Raw genomic sequence first — 17691 nt, 5'->3', positions numbered from 1 at the left:
GGTTGTTGAAAATTTGATTTTTTTCACGCTGAACTTTTTACTTGTTCCATTTTGTTGCTTCCACTGATTTTTTTAAAAAATATTTCATTCAAAAACATAGATATTTATAATTTTTGTGTAGTGAGCTAAAGAGCCGCAGCTTTATATCCAAAGAGCCGAATGCAGGTCGCGAGCCGCAAGTTGCTGACCTATGGTCTAAAACATTGAATTAGACATTTCTGAAAATGACACGGCATGGAATGTAATAACCGCATAGAATTTTAATTAACGCAGTCGAACTAAGCAAAGCAATCGAAAGGTTCCCTCGAATTCGGTATACCTACCATGGTTGAAAGGAATCTTTCGATTGCTTCGATTCAGTAGAATTATTCAACCAAGGCTCACAACACATATTATAGTGAATAAATGTATGAGACCAAAAATTGGGTTTGTCGTTAAATGGAAAAAATGATATTGTTATAAAAAGGTTTTTTTAATTAAATGATAAAAAAAACTTAACAAACAGAAAATATTCAAATAAGATTGTTTTTCTCCTATATTCAGTGGTTTTGAAATTAACATCATATTTACATTACACCTAGCATAATTGGACAGTCGTGTTATGTTTAAGGGGGGGGTAGGGTCTAACACTTTCAAAAAATCGATTTTTTTATTTTTTTATTTTCTTATTGTAAAACATTTCAAGAATATTGTGTCAAATTTTCAAGTCAATTGAAGCAAAACTGTAGAAATTATAGGCCTTTATCTCCTCCTATCTAATACTGCAAGAAAGCAAGAGCAGAAACTTTAAACGCGTTTTTCTCGAAAGCACATTTTTAAAGTCCGTGGACATCGTCATTTGAAAACTACTTATCCGATTCTTTTCAAATTTGGAACATATTTTCTACATATAAAATACCAGACCCCAACGTCATGTAAGTAAAGACATACATACATATAAAGTTATATCAAGTTTTTATTATTATATTATTACAAACAGGTCAAATACACCGTTTATTTGAATTTGTTTCATCAATATTTTATTACATATTTATTAAATGACATATGATTTATATTGTATTATATTATATTATATTTCTTTTTATATATCATTTTATTTATACTGTATTTCATTTACCAGAGAGAAGGCATCTGGGGATAACCTAAAGCAATTATTGCAAGCGGAGTGGAGTGCCAACCATTGTAGGTTTTTGAGGGTTGGATGTTTTCTCTCGACGAACCATCGGCCGTGGAAGCCCTAGAAGTCAATTCGAAAGGTCAAGCCACACAGACATAGGCTAGACCTTGCTACCGATGGGGGAACTATACATACATACATACATACATACATACATAAAATACCAGACCCCAACGTTTTTCTTTTTTGATTTTTTTACTTTGGGGAGATTTTAGAGGTGAAAAATGGCGGATTTTTAAGTGAAAAATCGTAGTTTTTACTTCAAACAGCCACAAAAATTTCATAAAAATAATTTTAAATTAAATAAAAACGTTGGGGTCCAGAAAAACATCTATTAAAAATATTTTGCTCTGATTTTTTGACTTCAGATGATTCTGTGCTGAGATACAGTGTCCACCGCAAATCCTGTTTTCTAAAAGGCATCCTCGAAAATGCTCCGTCACCGGCTCATTTTCAATATTTTTCTACGAAGAAATTACTAAATGTTCTTTTAACAATGCTTTGTATAATGCAAAAAATTTGAATACATTTGTTTGAACGATAGCTCTAGAAAAAAATCGTGAAAATTGTGTTTTTTTTATACCCGTTAGACCCTACCCCCCCCCCCCCCCCCCCCTTAAATCGCACTATAGATTCTGTCACTTATGGTGCTTCGTTTTATTTGCATCATAGATATGTGATGTTATTTTACATATTTTTTTCGTAGTGTGTTTTGCTACGAGCATGTATTTAAAAAAAGATGTAAAATCATGTCTCAGAAATTATTAAAAAAAACAATATACCCATCTATACATTTTTGGCTCTTCCGACTTAAGAGGTTGCCGATCACAATTAGACAATTCCCGCTTCTTGCTTTGAATGAACATGAGTTTTTCTGGTTGTTGAATATTTGATTTTTCCACGCTTAACTTTTTCACTTGTTCCATTCTGTTGCGGCCACAGATTCCAGCCAACAACGCTTTCGAAACGGGAAAGCACTTGCCATCCCACTTTCTCTCCCAGTGTCTGTTTCTCTAAAACTTCTTCGCCGCCCTTTTCGTGGAGCAGAGAAAGTGGACGACGGCTGTCCAAATCCACTTGCTGCCCAAAGAGCCGTCTAGTGTGCACTCGAATGTCGAAGTTGTAGCGCAAAACTCGAACCATTAAATATCAATGATAATTGCGCTAATGGTGAAAAGTTCAGAAGTGTACTTTTCTGCTGATCCTTTTTTCTTTGCGTCCGATACAGAACTGAGTGAAATCTCTTGTGAAGTGCAAGTGTTTTCTCCAACCGGTAGTGGCAATTAATTAAAATGGTACTCCCTAAATATTAGGTTGGAATAAAGTATTTTGTAATAAAACGAGAGTAACCCTTTTCAGCTGTGGTTCCTTCAGACGTTGGCTCTCTGGGTAATTTTGTTTACCAAAAGCGTTGCCCCGTATCTACAAGCCAGTGATTCATTGGTGCCATTTAGTGTAAATCAAACCGAGCCTTTGGAAATCAGTTCAGAAAACCCGGCCAAAGTCCTATCCAGAAAGAAACGCTTCATAGTATTTCCAGAAGGAGCAAGTTTTTCGGTTCGTTAGGCACAGCAAAGATTCCTGATTGGAGAAAATAAAATTTACAACTATCATCCGTATCATCTTTATTAGGTGGCCGTTTGCATGACTGTGGGTGTCTATGGCAATCCCAACTACCAGATGTTCAGTTGGGCCTTGAATTGGGGCATCGCCTACAATTTGCCAAACCAAACCCTGACTTACGATATGGATTTGAATCAACCGAAACCGATGGCTCAGCGGAGAAACCGAAGGGATCTGTACCACAAGCTGGAAGTTGCCATGGATGAGTGAGTTGTTATTGTTGGTTTTAAAATTTACAACTGAATCACTTATCTTTTCTATTTTTTGCAGCATGGGCTACAACGGTCGCCAGTGTATTCTGCGGGCGCTGTGTGAAAGTTCGCAACTTTTCGGGCACAAGGGTTCGAATATGATCGAGGAAATTCTGCGATCGCTGTTTAGTTTTCCCAAATCAAAGGTGTTATCGTTCGAGCCTGAGGAGAATCGAATCTACGATGAAGCTCATCGGAAGGGCCGAAATAAAGTGATGTGCCAATCGCTTTATCCGGCTTGTCGATTTTCGCTGCACGAATTGGCACTGGGAAAGTATGCGAGCCCGTACAGTTTTATGTGATTTGTTGGAATTATAAATAAAAACTAAAACATTTGTTTAACATTAAATATCTTTGACTGCCATTTTAAATATAAAGGAAACATTAAGACATTTCAATATTTACAATTCTTCTGGAATAAAGATAAGCCGCTTATAACGTAATTTCGTCAAAAATTCTAATGTGCAAGGAAGAGACGAATTATCCGCTCAGATATCGAGAAAAAAATCTCATCTTTGGTTTTGTTCCATCACCGAAGGCAAAAAAAATTACATTTTTCCGAGGTGATTTTGAATATTTTGGGTGCGCTGATTCAACATATGCAGTTAGTTTTTTTTCCTATCAGTTCTTGTTTTTCAGGAAACTTTTGAAAATAGGTATAAATTTGCTTAAAAAGTATCCGCCCTTTTTTGGAAAAACAAAAGATCACTAAAAATATTTTGAAAACTAAGGTTTTAACTCAATGATCAGATTTTTCGAAGATCGTCGGTGATATTTGACTTCTCTTGCTAATTTTTCTCAGTTCTGCAATAAACAAGAATTAACTGAAAAAAGAAATAAAGCATAATTCATCTTAAATCTGGACGCATGTATATTATATCAAAGCGCTCCTAGTGATCGGATCTGGAATGTTTTGACGCTCATAATTTGTTTTGGAATGTTTCCTCTATCAGTGATGCAAATTTTATTGCGATTACGATCTTTCGTTTTGTTTAAAAAATTAATGGAATCCGCGAAACGAAAATTAATTTTTGACACCCACGTGGTCGGGTTCAAAAATTGCGAAATCGTTAAAAATGCTCAAATCAACCGTGCGCAGCGTTCTCAAACGTTTCCGTGAGATGCATACTATCGATCGACAGTTTCATACCAAGCGTAATAGTGGAATTAAGGATCGGAAACTGCATTTGAAGGTGTTGAAAACGATCAAGGCAAACACAGGGCAGTGTTTGCTATGACTATGACATCGTCAAGAAATTCAATGCCGACCGATGCACCGTCGTCTGCGCAAGGAATACGATCTTTTCGGGCCAGTAAGCAACCCAAAATGGACATTTAAGAGAATATAGAAGCCAAATGAAGGGCCCGGAAGTTATACAACAAGGTTCTAACGAAGTACGACGGATGCAACCTCATGGATGACGAAACGTACGTGAAGATGGATTTTGGGCAGTTCCTGGCCAAAAATTTTATAAAGCCACTGGTCAGGGTGATGTCACAGGCAAGTTCAAATTCGTTTCTGCCGATAAGTTTGCAAGAAAGTGATCTGGCAAGATATTTGCAGCTGCGAATGAAAACCCCCGGTTTTTGTGACAAACAAGACCATGGACTTCAAAACGTACAAGGAAGAGTGCCTGAGAAAACGTATTATTCCGTTCATTAGATCTCACAAAGGACCAGTAAAGTTTTGGCTAGATTGTTCAAGCTGCCACTACAGCATTTAGCGGGGTGTCTTAGCATGTTGAATGGAATTGAATGGCTGATCAATAAAATTCAAAACATCATTAAGAACCAGAAGCTTTTTAGAGCTAATGTTTTGAGAAATTCGTTAATGACCCCAAATCTTCTCAGTTTACTTGTCATGAAACAATTCATGAAACCCTCGATTTAAGCAAAGAGGAAAGAGGACATATGTTCTAAAAGAAAAGATTTGCGTTAGGCAATGCTTCTATCATAAGATTGATAGAGCTAGGTGGGGTAATTATGAACGAAATTACCCAGTTTTTTAAACTATCAGCTCAAACAAGTAGCCATTTAATGTTAAAATTCTGGAAAGTAACTAAAAATGAATGACTGGTTGCCTTCTCAATTTTAGGATTTTTTAAGTTACAGCTTGTGGGCGTAAAACGCCTGTCCACAATTACCCCGTTTGTTCATAATTTCCCCCTTATCTATGGGGTTATTATGAACACTGTAACGATTCTTGTTATGTGATGACTTTTGATATTGGATTTATTCCTAGATTGAAATCATTTTTAACCAGTGCATTGTAGTGAGATTTGTTGATTTTTTGAATTTGCCGTTGAAAAGTTATGGACTATTTTCAGTTTTACATAAATGGGAGGCATCTTTTCATATTATCACAGACCCACAATTCTAAAAAAACTTATAAATTAATGTTTTAGGCTTATTTTCAAGATTATAACCTAATAATATACAATCGCTGATAAATATGCATTTCCCAAATAATTTTAACTCCCTCCCCCCGTTTTTGTCCAATCCACCATCGATGTAGGGATAAAGCAACTTTTTTTTGGGAAAACTTCTGAAAAAACATGATAGATCGAGCTGTTACACATTAAGAAAGGTTCTTTGATGTTCCATAACTAAAGGCTTAGTTTTTTTTTCAAATGCGTTCTTAACTAGTAACACTTTAATCATTCATGTTTATCTATATATTTCATCAAAACAAAGTTTTTTTTTCTATATGTCAATGGAGAATATGACAAAAATGGGTAAAGGGATAAACATAAAACAGTAAAAATAATTTAGGAAATGTAATCAGCAATATTCATCTATATATATAAAAATGAATGTTTGTCTGTCTGTCTGTTCCCTATAGACTCGGAAACTACTGAACCGATCATCGTCAAAACTGGCATCTGAGGGTTTTTGAGGCCGGGGATGGTTTCTGTAATAGTCAAAACTCCATCCGACTTAAGGAAGGAGAGGCTTCCATACAAAATTTGTAGTTTTTCGAAACAAATTAAAGTCATGACATCCATTTTCTTGAAATTTTTTTTCCTTTGGGCGGTTTGTTTTTCGTCTCTATGGTCGAGGCGTCGCCAGCCAACGTCGTAAAAGGAAAGTAACCCAGGCATAGCATACTGATCAGTAGGAATATTTTGGCGCGTATTTCTCAACCTGGGGTTTGTTTTTCGTCTCCATGGGCGAGCAAACGTCGACGCAAGCAAGGTTATTGAAATATACCCGCCTTGGACGCAAGAGGATAGTAACCAAAGCACACTGTTCATTGATTGCTGGAAAATTTAACGATAAGGCGCCTGTTGCTCAAACACGTGGGGCGATATGCAACCTAGATGTGTTTTTTTCTTGCTTATTTGATTTGTACACAACACGTGGTAATAAATGACGCCTAGATGTGACACGGATTGGTATTTTATCAATCGAATCAAAACCAATTGAAAGATTTGCAAAAATACTTCCATATTTAGTTCGTGTTAATGTAGGTAGCATTCAACTTTTCATTCAAGGAACATTAGAACATGTTCCAACGTTCAACATTTTCTGTTAAAAAAATTAAAAATTATGTTTTCTTATAGAAATTGTTACTTCGGCCCAAATACACAACTGAAACGAATTTAGAAATGAAAATGGGAGCTTTTTATTTTGAATAATTCTAAAAAACCATCGTACTTTTTGCTTACATACCAATACGTACTTAACATGAAAAGTGTTTTTGTGTTACATGGCTGCATAAAAGAGACTTTTGATCCGCTTCGTTTTTAAAAAGCGAGACTTTAGAACTGATATTCAACTGGACGCCAAATTTTTAAGAGAAACTTTTAGTTTACCCTTGAAATGTTAAAAACAATATTCCCTTCTGTTAACTTACACGGTGGGGCAAGGGCAAACGTCGAACTTTTAAGAAATTTATCTTCAAAATGATTCAATATGTTGGAAAGACCAGAAGGGGTATTCCGAATGTTGAAACTGCAGCGGATATTGAAAATTCTGAAATGTCTTTGTAAATGAAGGTCATTCCCTTTGAACAGCATTCGTTAAAAGTGGAGTAACAAACATAAATTTATATTGCAGGAATACTGCAGTTATATCAGTGAAACTTGATAGAACAAAAAACAGGAATTCGTATTAAATCCATTTTAAAGCCAATACTCTGACGCATCTGTAAATAAGCTTTGCATTGACACTTGCCCCAATATACGGGATAAATGTAAACTTAGAAATTTGTTTTTGCCTACATTTTTGAATATTTGACTTTCAAAGAGAAAATAAAAAAAAACGCTGAGAACTTATTTTGTGATGCAACTGATATTTTTTTTAAATATTTTTATGTTTACCGTAGTAAATTTATTTAAAAAAAAAAGAAATGTGCACTGTATTTAATACATAACTAATTTAATATATTTTCATTACCATGATAAGTGCTGTTTTGGTATCGAGCCGGTTAAATTTGCCTACCTTCTTCAAGCAGTGGGGGACAAAATCGAAAAAGATGGGAGAGCTCCCATGTAAATTTAAGATAAAGAGCTTTTCAAAGAAGGGACCATATTAAAAAAGGTTTTTTTTTGGGTACAGAGTACAAATTTCAGATCTTGAAAAACGAGTTTAGAGATCAGTAAATAATATATACCATATTTGAATTGCTATTCAGAACTGCAGCTGCAGCTCTCATTTCAAAGTTGTTGGTTCTGAAGTATGATCAGGTTTGATTTAAAACAATGCTCTCTAAAATCTAAATTTTAATAAATTTTAACAAATAACATTTACTTCCGGAAGGTGTAGCAAAGCACAACGGGTCAGCTAGTAGCATATAAAATTAAATTATGTTCACAATCTTACTACATTTCAAAGTTTTTACGTTTTCTCACATCAACCGCAACGACACATTCAGCACCTAAAATTTAAAAATAACAAACAGCTGGTATTAAATGGAAACTCATCGATGGCAAATGATGAAAAGAGTGCAATTCTGTTTTAGATTTTCTCCTTGGAAGAAAAACTGACCCAGTAGAAGCAGGGCGGCTCCCCCAGCACATAAAGTGAGGTACTAGCTGACACCGAAGGTAGTTTCATGCGACCGGAAGCAATCAAATCATCAATCTCTACGTGCTCATAGATTTGTGTTTCCGCTAAGGGCAACCAAAAATTATGCGTCCTTTTTTTCAGATACAGTTTAAAGAATTGCGATTGTTTTCTTCCATCAAGAATCAAAAATTTACAAAATTATCGTTAGTGGTGCAGTACAAAATAAAACTACTTCAAAAAACAGTACTTCTTCCCGAGCTCAATGTGGCTTTTATTTTCTCTTGTTGCAATAGATTCCGCAGCCTTATGATACCTTGAAAATGTAGAAAACAATACCATTTTTTATTTTCATTTTATCTTTTATAATAAAGAAGTTATGGAACAACAAAAAAAAGTGGCCCACTCTCCCATACTTTAGAAAGGACAATCTTTCAACTTTCATGGACATATAGTTTTATTTACATACAAAATTAGTTTCAAAACTCGCTCCGAAAAAAGTTAAACGAATTTTTCGTTTTTGAGGTTAGTTTTTGAAAAAATGTCTTTAAAATATGTTTTTTTAACTGATTTATTTGAAACGTCTCATGTTGTTTCAAAAGATAGAGCTTTGACGTCTTCTACAAAGTTTTTTAAAATTGGATCATCTACAACTTCATCAGACATCATAGTGATAAAATGATAAATACAAAAAATAGAAAAATTATCTAACTTAAACTTATAGGTGAATTGATCAGGAAAAAAATTACAAAAAAATATGGGCATTTTAAAATGATGAAACATTGTAGAACATACCATAAAGCTATTTTGACATTTAAGCCTTCACAAAGCCCATGATCACGTTTTTCGAGTTTTAAACCACTGTGCAGTGGTTTAAATCCCAAAAAAGCCGGAAAAAGGTCAATTTTTCAAGTCAGCGACAACAACAAATTTTATGTTGGAATCGATTCTCCAATATTCTAGGAACGTTATGATGTATTTAGATATTTTTAGGGCCTGTTTTACACCTTCTATGAAACAAACATCTACGAAACTGGCAGCACTGCTTTTGGTGGTTACAAGTGTTTCGATTTTTCGTCAGTTATTTTCAACATTTTTTTCATAGTAAAACAATGTATAATGTTATATTGGATTGTGAAATAGTTGCATGAATGTGTGCTGAGTGTGAAAAATATCGAGTGGTTTTAATATCAGCAATTCAATCTGATAATTCCCGAAAAAAATTATTGCCCCAGTGGGTGCAAAACTATACCTACAGATCTATATAGCTATCAACGGTTTTCTCACTAGCCACAAAAAAAAATTATTGTTCACGGTTGAGTTTGGTTCTGGTGCTGAATGCTTTGTCGAGTCGCTGCTGTTGTTGTATGCCGTCGGTTGCCTCTTCTTGCAGCAATTCTTAGTGTAAAGCTTCGTTTGAAAAATTTACTCCCAGAGCTTTGGAACTACTCACAGTTTGCCGTTTACTGATGAAAGTTTGACAAGATCCAAATCTAATGCATGTCGTATTGTAAAGAGCGTAAATGCATCAATAGAGGCGGTCTAAAGTCGGATCTCGCTGTTTGTGTATTGCATACCATCACTTTGAGACAAACTCTCAGCAAAGCTCGGCATCAATATTAGTACCTCTACTGACACAATTTATGCAAAGTAGTAGTCTGCGAATGTCACCAAACAGCTTTCAGACTTACAACTAGAATCTTGTGGATGATTTATTTTTGTTTACACTAATGCATGCCAATAATAGCTACCGGAACAAAGATTCCAAATAACTTCTCAGTGATACAATCGCTGCTTACAGTTGAGTGATTTATTAATTTCTGATAAGGTAAGTGCGTACCCTTAGTGTCTGTGAATGGGTAAAAATATTTTTCAATTGAAAAGCACGACTTAATTAGCGCAATTTCAAGGCAACCAAAGTGTGCTACTTGCAGTGCAAATGCAAAGTCTGGCATAGTTTTCAAAGTAAACCGAAAAAAAAAACTACAGGGTTGCTCAGTCTTTACTCGTTCCCTTTCAGTATCTACTTTTCCTATTGCATTGCTGTTATTAATTAGAAAACAAAATTTATTCACTTATTTGAAAAAATATAATTCCCTCCACGAAAGCAAAACGTTGTCCGTGAATGTTAGTTAACAGTCGTTCTAAAATAACATTCTACATTGTTTACATTTTTATTTTTAAATTTTTCTCATCTATCCGTTAGCTTCGGTTTAATTTTCATTACCATTAATTACCTTTTCGCGATACTCGTTTACTTTGCAGATTGTTTCGCCGCATTACTACAAATATTTTACCATGGATGATTCTATTATTTGCATAGTTTGTCAGAAAAAAGAAGAGGATTCAAGCCAAGTTCTAACTTGTGCGTACTGCTTTTCCTGTGCCCACTTCAGATGTAAAAACATAATTGGAAATGCGATTGGTCGATGGAAAAAAAACTTCATTATTGTACACCCGAATGTTCTGTTATCTATCAACGCGTTATCGATATGCAAAATAATAACATAATCGATACGCTCGGCTCCCAACTAAAATCAATTACAATCAAAGAAATGGAAAATGTTAAAGCAGAAGTTAGGCTAGTGACGTCAGCAATTGAATCTTCTCAGGAATTTTTATCAGCTAAAATCGATTCAATCAATGCTGATTTCAACGAACTAAAATTAGAAAATCAAACGATGAAGCATGAAATGGAGATCTTAAAACAGTCTCACTCAGCCCTTGAAGAAACTGTGCGCAAACATGAAGCTAGTGTCGATATGTCCGCTAAATTTGCTACCTCAAAAAATCTTGTATTTCTGGGATTACCTGTTATTGAAAATGAAAACGTTCCTGATCTAATTGTTAAAACTTTAGCTACTATAGGTGTTGAGGTTCGTGTAGACTCCTTTACACTTGCAGAACGGTTTTTCCCGCCAGGTAAAAACAAGAAAGCAATAATTCCAATTAGAGTTATTTTTAAATCAACTGAATGTAAAGAATTAGTTATGAGTAAAAAAGGAAAGTTCGGAAAACTTCTATCGACATCTGTACACCCGTCTTTAAATATTGACGGAAAATCTCTTACTGTTAGTATTAGAGATGAGCTAACTCCATTGGCACTTGATCTCCTTAAAGAAACGCGCGAATCTCAAGACATACTTGAATTTAAATATGTTTGGCCTGGCAGAAGTGGTGTTGTTTTAGCAAAAAAAGATGAAGCGTCTAAGCCTGAAATAATTAAAAATAAATCTGACCTAAATAAATTAACAAAAAATGCCTTGGCTCAGCAAAAAACTGATCAATCAAATCAAACTTCACCGGATATTGTGCAAGAAAATAAACGTAAGAAGAGGATATAATTTCAATTTATTTAACACTCGCGTATATCTTTAATTCAATCATCAAAAATGGATAATCAACCTAAAAATTTCTATCATAAGAGCTCTGATGATTTTCGCAATAGTTATAAGCTAGATTACATGAACAACCTTCGAATGTTACAATGGAATTTGAGAGGAATAAATAACTTAAATAAATTTGATGACCTTTTATTATTCATCAACCACTGTTCAGTGAAACTAGATGGTATTCTTGTAGGCGAAACATGGTTGAAAGAGGATAATTGTGCACTGTATCAAATCCCTGGTTTTCTTAGCTACTTTTCTTGTAGATCTTCTTCACATGGAGGTTTAGCGATCTACATTAATAATAAAATAACACACAGACTAATTGAAAATGTCCATCAGAATGGTTTTCATTGTTTGAATGTCGAGCTTTGTCTAAACGAACAGTATCTCAATCTTTATGGTGTTTATCGGCCACCTTCATTTGATTTCAATACGTTTGCTCAAAAATTGGAAAATTGGTTAGACTGCTCAACAAACAGACAGCATTGCATCATACTAGGTGACATAAATATCCCGATAAATCTTATTAACAATAACATTGTTTTGCGCTACAAAAATTTGTTAAAATCTTTTGGTTTCGACTGTACCAATACTTTTCCAACCAGGCCTACAAGTAACAATGTTCTCGACCACTTCATTTGCAAATTAGAAGATAGCGATAGGATACAAAATGATACAATTTGCAGTGACCTCAGCGATCATTTACCAATTTTAACTACTTTTGCATTAAATCTACCTAAAGTCCACACAGTCCTTTTGAAAAAGATGATAAATAAAGATCGACTCAATTCATTATTCAACGACTTCATAAGAAACGTTGATTGTAATCGCGATGCGGATACTATTTTGCAGGATGTCACATCAACTTATAATAGATTACTCGTCGAATGTACGACAACAATTAGAAAAAAAGTTAGTCTCAAAAACAAAAACTGTGAATGGATGACATACGATATTTGGAAATTAATGTCTATAAAAAACAATTATATAAAAAGGGTGAAAAAGTACCCAGATAACGTTCATCTAAAAGATATGTTAAAGCATATCTCCGCGAAACTTGATAAGTTGAAACAATCTACTAAACGCTTGCATTATAGTCGGCTACTCAACCATTCATGTTCATCTAAACTTTGGAAAGGAATAAATGCTATTTTTGATAGGAAAAAAGAAGCTGAAAAAATTGAACTCGTAGTAAATGGAGTTAAAACCAAAAACAATTTGGAAGTGTGTGAGGCATTCAATAGCTATTTTTCCAAAATTGGCGAAGAGTTAGCTAGTAAAATACCCAAGAATAATTTGTTTAACCCTCTGTCATCTGTAAAGCATAACCAATCTTCAATTTTCTTGAGACCCTCTACCCATAATGAAGTTATGATTTTGATCAACGAACTTGATGTCAAAAAAAGTAATGGTCCAGATGATTTCCCAGTGGAAGTAGTAAAATCGTATGCTCCGCACTTTTCAGAAATAATCTCGAATATATTTAATAATATAATCTCGACAGGAGTGTATCCCCATTGCCTGAAATTAGCGAAAGTAATCCCAGTCCACAAAAGTGGTGACACCAGTAATCCTACTAACTATCGCCCGATATCCACATTATCAGTATTTAACAAACTCATAGAAAAGATGTTAGTCACAAGAATCCAAGGCTTTTTCGATCGTCATAAAATACTTTATTCAAACCAATATGGTTTTCGACCGGGCTGTGGCACGGGTACGGCAATTACCGAAATTATTGACAACATTGTTGAGAATATCGACCAAAAAAAGATGGTTGGAGGAGGACTGTTTATTGATTTAGCAAAAGCTTTTGATACGTTAAATCATGACATACTCCTTGATAAATTAAATATTTATGGTATTAGAGGCATTGCAAACCAAGTAATAAAAAGCTATCTTTCTGGCAGAAAACAGTTTGTATCAATTGATGGTGAACAGAGCTCGCTTCGTAACATTTCCACGGGAGTACCCCAAGGAAGCAACATAGGTCCCCTGTTGTTCCTTATTTACATTAACGATATAGAACACATACGGTTGAAAGGAATCACAAGGTTATTCGCAGATGATACTGCTCTTTTTTACCCGTCTGCTGATGTTAATGCAATTATTAATTCGATGGAAAACGATCTAATATTACTTAACAACTTTTGCCAGTCGAACCTCCTTTCGCTTAATCCAAACAAAACCAAACTTATGATTTTTCATTCTAGCAAGAAAAAGATACCACAGCATAGGAGCTTAATGTCTAATAACCACGAAATAGAAAAAGTTGAACGTTTCAAATATTTAGGTTTAACCTTAGATTCAAAGCTCACCTGGAGTGATCACATAAACAATCTCGAACGGAAAGTTTCCACATTTTGTGGAGTAATGAAAAGAGTTAGGCATTTTGTAACGAGAAGGAGTATTCTACAATTTTATTACGCATGCGTGCATTCATTGTTGCAATACATGATAATTGTATGGGGACGAGCTTGTCAATCAAGAATAAAAAAACTACAATTGCTTCAAAATAGATGTGTCAAAATTATTTTCTCTCTACCAATGTTGTCTCCCACATCATCATTATATTCCCGGGATGATCATGGTATTTTACCACTCAGAGCACTCTGTGAATTACAAACAGTTATTTTTGTACATAATATTTTGTTTAACTCTTCATCTCACCATAATCTTACCATTGTTATTCCAAACCATTTACATAATACCCGAAATCGGAATAATCTGCAGTACAATCGAGCATTAACAAACCTACACACTACCAAAAAAATTTGTAAAATTACATCACATACGATGTAAATAAAAAGAAGCATCATATATGACGAAGTATTCAGTGCCATTTGGAAATTAAACGCCAGTAAAATTTTGCAACCTGTAAAATAAAAAATGATGAAAATTTAGCAACGTGTAAAATAAAAATGATGTAAATTATAAAATCACTCAATATTGGAAGAAAAACTTTCCAATTGGATTTTTGTTTTGTTTTATTTATCGTTAATATGATTCAATACTGGAATTTTCTCGTCTCTTAGTAAAAATAGAAATACTTCTATAAATAATATAATTCATTTTATTAGGAGACAATATTTTTTTATCTCACACATAAGTTTTATTACTTTTATTTTCTTCCCCGACGTACCGGATCCAAAGTTGAGCAACGTGGATCCGCTTCCTGAACCGCATCCCTGCTTCTCGAAGATCTCCGGGAATCATCAAAACCGATTAACTTACTCGCGCGCGCGGAAAATACTTTGGCTCACGACTTGACTTAACAGTTTTTCTCACATTTGTCTGGTCCTGTTCTTCACAGTTTATAATTTTACATGACATTATCACGTTCAGTGTATTGTAATATTTCATGTCGTGTAATTTTAGGAAATTTCCAATTCAGTGTTGTTGATTATTTTGTGTGACCAAAAAAAAGTTGTAAAATACATCACATATGATGGAACAAAAAAGAAGCATCACATATGATGGAATTTTCAGTGCGAGTTGAATATTACACGTCTATAAACTTCAACAGACATGTAAAATTTGAAAGACATGTAAAATATTAAGACGTGTAATACTTAATTCGCACTGAAAATTCCGTCGTATGTGATGCTTCTTTTTATTTACATCATATGCGATTTAAATTTACATCAAATAATCGCGTTCCGTGTCAAGTAATATTTGTGTCATACGAATTCAGTGCTGTTAAGGATTCAACTTTTTTTATAGTAAGTTTACATCAATAAATCGCATTCCACGTCATGTAATGTTACAGGTTTTCAATTTCAGTGTTGTTAAGGATTCAGATTTTTTTTCTGTGTAGGACAAACCAGATTTTCCGTTTGCGGTCCTTATTGTTTCAATAAACTTCCAACAAATTTAAAAGAAATCCAGAATAGAGCATCATTTAAAACAAAAACGAAAAATTACCTGAAAAGCAAAGTAAACGAGTATATATACACTTAATTCCACCACAAAGCAAAATTTAGAATAATTTAGTATGTAAATATCAACATTTTATAAACTCTTGTAAACACATTTACTTATTTTTTTTTCTCATAGATATAATTAGATTAAATTTAGCTTAATTTCAATAATATTTAGTTCATAATTTCTATTCAATTAAATCATGTTTCCCTTCAAAGGATTTCGAATCCACTGGGAAGCACTTTTTGTATATATTTTTGCTCACTTTCTTTTTTTATTTAATTTCTTTTTTATATGGGCAATAGACATTTAGTTAGTTATTAATAGTATTTATTTGAATTTGAATTTGAATTAACAACTTGAATTATTTCTGCTATTATCATTATTATATGCTGCCAGTTCGTCTATTGCCCCAAGGAGCCCACACCAGGCAGCTCAATTGAGATGTTTGGTGGAGGGGGTGAGCAAAAAAAAAAAGCAAAAAAAAAAACCTTTAATGCAAGAATTAAAAATAGGATTTTTTATTCTCAGCCGAAAACAACTTAAAAAAGCATATAAATCTTTGAAAACTTAAAAATGTTTATACCGAAGTGATGTATTATGATCTTATTAACAGTTTGGAGATAAAAAACGTGATTAATATCATGAACTTATAATGTTTCGCTTGATTGGAAACCCAAAATTAGATGATAAAAATTTTTCGATTTACTCTATTTATTTTTCGGAAGCAAAAATAAAGCTTGCGCTGACGATCTCCGTGGTAAATTTTTCATTGTTGGATAGGCGAAAGCCTCATCAAAAACATATCTTAAAAATACAAATTTTAAAGTATTTATACAGAGTAAATCAAGCATTGTTTGCTCCGATACATATGCAAATTCACCTCAAAAGATCAGTTTTAATATGTATCCAACTAACCTACAGGAATTAAGGAGCCCATGTTTAATTTTAACAAAAATATTCATAATCAATTGAAAAATATTCAATTTCCCAGTATAAAGCCCAAACCCCGTTTTGGCAATTATTGAAAAAATAGCAAACTTTTAAAAAAAACTTAAATTTATTATTTTTTTATGTTTTCGCCTATAATCTTTAACAAAACAGCTTTTTATTAATTTTTTCCCACTTTTTTATTTTGAACCACTGTTAGGCGCTTACGGCGTTTGTTCGAAATTACCCCTTGTTAATAATTACCCCACTTAGCCCTACATTTCTATCACGCAAATTTGAAAGGTGGAAACTGGTTGAAGATTTAGCGTAAGACTCGACACAAAAAAAAATCCGACCTGCGTATAGTATTTGACCCAAAGGAAACAACAGCCATAATTTATGTTAGATATCAGCACCAACACGTGAAAAGGGTCTATGTTCATTTATGACGTTTCGAGAAAAACGCGTTTGAAAATTTTGCAATCTTTTTTAAATCGCTAATTAAAATTCACGAGGAATCTCCCAAGTCTTAGTGGTCAAAACGGTGCGTTGGATCATTCTAAATATGTTTTTATCGATACGACGGTTTTATCATGTAAAAATAGCTCGCAATTGTTTATAGACCCTAGCTGGAGTATGTAATTCGCCTAAATGTTTTATACGCCCTTCGCTTTGTACTGTATGTCTCATATGTGTGAGTGAGATGGAGATAAAATTTCCCCTATTTTTTGACAAAGGCTTATGGTTCTCGCTATGGGAGTGAGTGAATAGCTTTCCGCATTCTTCCCCTTTTAATGTTTTGCAACTAGACCGTTTGCTTTGTTGTGGAGTAAAGGGTGTATAAAACAATCTGTGTGAGGATAATGTCATTTTATGGCTCTAAATTTTATAGATCCTTTACTCAAACTGCTATATAAATCTTACGAAAACTGGAAAACTAAAAACGGTTTTTGTGTTAAGTAGAGCTTATATTGGGCTATTTGAATCCACTGAAAACCGGTTTTGTTTACTTTGTCTTTTATACCCTTTTCACATGTTGCTGCTGATATAGACAATTGATATTTTTGTGTTGTTGTTAGAACTCTTAATTAAACTATATTTGTTTTTACGATGTTATATGTGTAGTGTTAGCATGAAAAATATTAAATCAATTAAAAAAAAATATGAATGATTTACGGTGTACGGTTTTTTGGTTAGTGATTAGCGCTTTTAGTTCAAGCGATAATTTTTAAGCATAATAACTTTCACTGAGTTATCGATTTAACTGCGCCAATTTTCTGTTAGGTGGGTGCAGAAACTTTTTTAGGACCGCACTTAGACATCTGTCGTGGCGCCATCCCGGAGGTCTTCCCGCTTATCCAAATTGATGTCAGATTTTGGGTCTAGAAAC

At 33.9% G+C, this 17691-nt stretch overlaps 1 protein-coding gene across 1 annotated transcript; it reads left to right on the top strand.

Moving 5' to 3' along the window:
• Positions 1–2272: 2272 nt before the first annotated feature.
• LOC129758054 (uncharacterized) lies at positions 2273–3353 on the top strand. Its single transcript, XM_055755481.1, has 4 exons — positions 2273–2472; positions 2537–2734; positions 2810–3006; positions 3071–3353. The coding sequence occupies exons 1-4, from the start codon at positions 2470–2472 to the stop codon at positions 3351–3353; spliced, it is 681 nt and encodes a 226-aa protein (XP_055611456.1). The 5' UTR covers positions 2273–2469.
• Positions 3354–17691: the final 14338 nt, after the last annotated feature.

This window comes from Uranotaenia lowii, chromosome 3, assembly GCF_029784155.1.
Source record: "Uranotaenia lowii strain MFRU-FL chromosome 3, ASM2978415v1, whole genome shotgun sequence".
Classification (NCBI taxonomy): Eukaryota; Metazoa; Arthropoda; class Insecta; order Diptera; family Culicidae; genus Uranotaenia; species Uranotaenia lowii.
The sequence above is the reverse complement of the archived record's forward strand: the minus strand, read 5'-3'. Positions and strand labels throughout refer to the sequence as shown.